At 47.6% G+C, this 2,500-nt stretch overlaps 1 protein-coding gene across 1 annotated transcript in view; it reads left to right on the top strand.

The window, feature by feature from the left end:
• LOC143301555 (MAM and LDL-receptor class A domain-containing protein 2-like) overlaps positions 1 to 2,500 on the top strand; it is a 247,425-nt gene that overhangs the window by 94,630 nt on the left and 150,295 nt on the right. Inside the window, exon 62 of the mRNA XM_076615934.1 lies at positions 1 to 24. This exon is cut by the window's left edge and continues 239 nt beyond it. Coding sequence (XP_076472049.1) covers positions 1 to 24 — 24 coding nt within the window. The remainder of the gene's footprint in view (positions 25 to 2,500) is intronic.

Raw genomic sequence — 2,500 nt, forward strand, 5'->3', positions numbered from 1 at the left:
TCCACCTTCACTGGATACAGCCATGTGGGTTGGGGTGTGTGTGTGTGTGTGTGTGTGTGTGTGTGTTGTTGGGTGTGTGTGTGTGTGTGTGTCTGTGTGTGTGTGTCTGTCTGTGTGTGTCTTTGTGTGTGTGTGTAGTGTGCGTGTGTGTGGTTGTGTGTGTGTGTGTGTGTGTGTCTTTGTGTGTGTGTCTTTGTGTGTGTGTCTTTGTGTGCGTGTGGTGTGTGTGTGTGTGTCTTTGTGTGTGTTTGTGCCTTTGTGTGTGTGTGTGTGTGTGTGTGTGTGTGTGTGTGTGTGTGTGTGTGTGTGTGTGTGTGTGTATGTTTAGAGGGGGGTGGGTGTGTGTGTGTGTGTGTGTGTGTGTGTGTGTGCACACGTGCATGTTTGTTGGGTGGTGACGGTGGTGCATGTGTATGTGTGTGTGGGTGTGTGTATCATTTCAAATTTCAAGAGAAAAAAATGAGACAAAAAGTCTTTTTATATATTTATCTATTATTTCCTATTCTGTTTGATGGTAATAGATACACCAAATTTAGCTCTCTCAAGATATGTGCACTTCAGATGTTTAAAGAAATATATATTCTATAAAAAAAACAACAACAACAACCCAACTCAGATTGGAAGATGGTTGATTGTTTAGATGATATTGTTGGCAGGTGGTGTTTGAAGTTGTCAGGTGAGAGATGGATGAAGTGTATGGGTGATGGTGTTGACAGGTGGTGTTTGAAGTTGTCAGGTGAGAGATGGATGAAGTGTATGGGTGATGGTGTTGGCAGGTGGTGTTTGAAGTTGTCAGGTGGGAGATGGATGAAGTGTATGGGTGATGGTGTTGACAGGTGGTGTTTGAAGTTGTCAGGTGAGAGATGGATGAAGTGTATGGGTGATGGTGTTGGCAGGTGGTGTTTGAAGTTGTCAGGTGAGAGATGGATGAAGTGTATGGGTGATGGTGTTGGCAGGTGGTTTTTTGAAGTTGTCAGGTGGGAGATGGATGAAGTGTATGGGTGATGGTGTTGGCAGGTGGTGTTTGAAGTTGTGAGGTGATAGATGAAGTGTATGGGTGATGGTGTTGGCAGGTGGTGTTTGAAGGTGTCAGGTGAGAGATGGATGAAGTGTATGGGTGATGGTGTTGACAGGTGGTGTTTGAAGTTGTCAGGTGGGAGATGGATGAAGTGTATGGGTGATGGTGTTGGCAGGTGGTGTTTGAAGTTGTCAGGTGGGAGATGGATGAAGTGTATGGGTGATGGTGTTGACAGGTGGTGTTTGAAGTTGTCAGGTGGGAGATGGATGAAGTGTATGGGTGATGGTGTTGACAGGTGGTGTTTGAAGTTGTCAGGTGGGAGATGGATGAAGTGTATGGGTGATGGTGTTGGCAGGTGGTGTTTGAAGGTGTCAGGTGGGAGATGGATGAAGTGTATGGGTGATGGTGTTGGCAGGTGGTGTTTGAAGTTGTCAGGTGGGAGATGAAGTGTATGGGTGATGGTGTTGACAGGTGGTGTTTGAAGTTGTCAGGTGGGAGATGAAGTGTATGGGTGATGGTGTTGGCAGGTGGTGTTTGAAGTTGTCAGGTGGGAGATGGATGAAGTGTATGGGTGATGGTGTTGGCAGGTGGTGTTTGAAGGTGTCAGGTGGGAGATGGATGAAGTGTATGGGTGATGGTGTTGGCAGGTGGTGTTTGAAGGTGTCAGGTGGGAGATGGATGAAGTGTATGGGTGATGGTGTTGGCAGGTGGTGTTTGAAGGTGTCAGGTGGGAGATGGATGAAGTGTATGGGTGATGGTGTTGACAGGTGGTGTTTGAAGTTGTCAGGTGGGAGATGGATGAAGTGTATGGGTGATGGTGTTGGCAGGTGGTGTTTGAAGGTGTCAGGTGAGAGATGGATGAAGTGTATGGGTGATGGTGTTGACAGGTGGTGTTTGAAGTTGTCAGGTGGGAGATGGATGAAGTGTATGGGTGATGGTGTTGACAGGTGGTGTTTGAAGTTGTCAGGTGGGAGATGGATGAAGTGTATGGGTGATGGTGTTGGCAGGTGGTGTTTGAAGTTGTCAGGTGGGAGATGAAGTGTATGGGTGATGGTGTTGACAGGTGGTGTTTGAAGGTGTCAGGTGGGAGATGGATGAAGTGTATGGGTGACGGTGTTGGCAGGTGGTGTTTGAAGGTGTCAGGTGGGAGATGGATGAAGTGTATGGGTGATGGTGTTGGCAGGTGGTGTTTGAAGTTGTCAGGTGGGAGATGGATGAAGTGTATGGGTGATGGTGTTGACAGGTGGTGTTTGAAGTTGTCAGGTGGGAGATGGATGAAGTGTATGGGTGATGGTGTTGGCAGGTGGTGTTTGAAGTTGTCAGGTGGGAGATGAAGTGTATGGGTGATGGTGTTGGCAGGTGGTGTTTGAAGGTGTCAGGTGGGAGATGGATGAAGTGTATGGGTGATGGTGTTGACAGGTGGTGTTTGAAGTTGTCAGGTGGGAGATGGATGAAGTGTATGGGTGATGGTGTTGGCAGGTG

This window comes from Babylonia areolata, chromosome 27, assembly GCF_041734735.1.
Source record: "Babylonia areolata isolate BAREFJ2019XMU chromosome 27, ASM4173473v1, whole genome shotgun sequence".
Taxonomy (NCBI): Eukaryota; Metazoa; Mollusca; class Gastropoda; order Neogastropoda; family Buccinidae; genus Babylonia; species Babylonia areolata.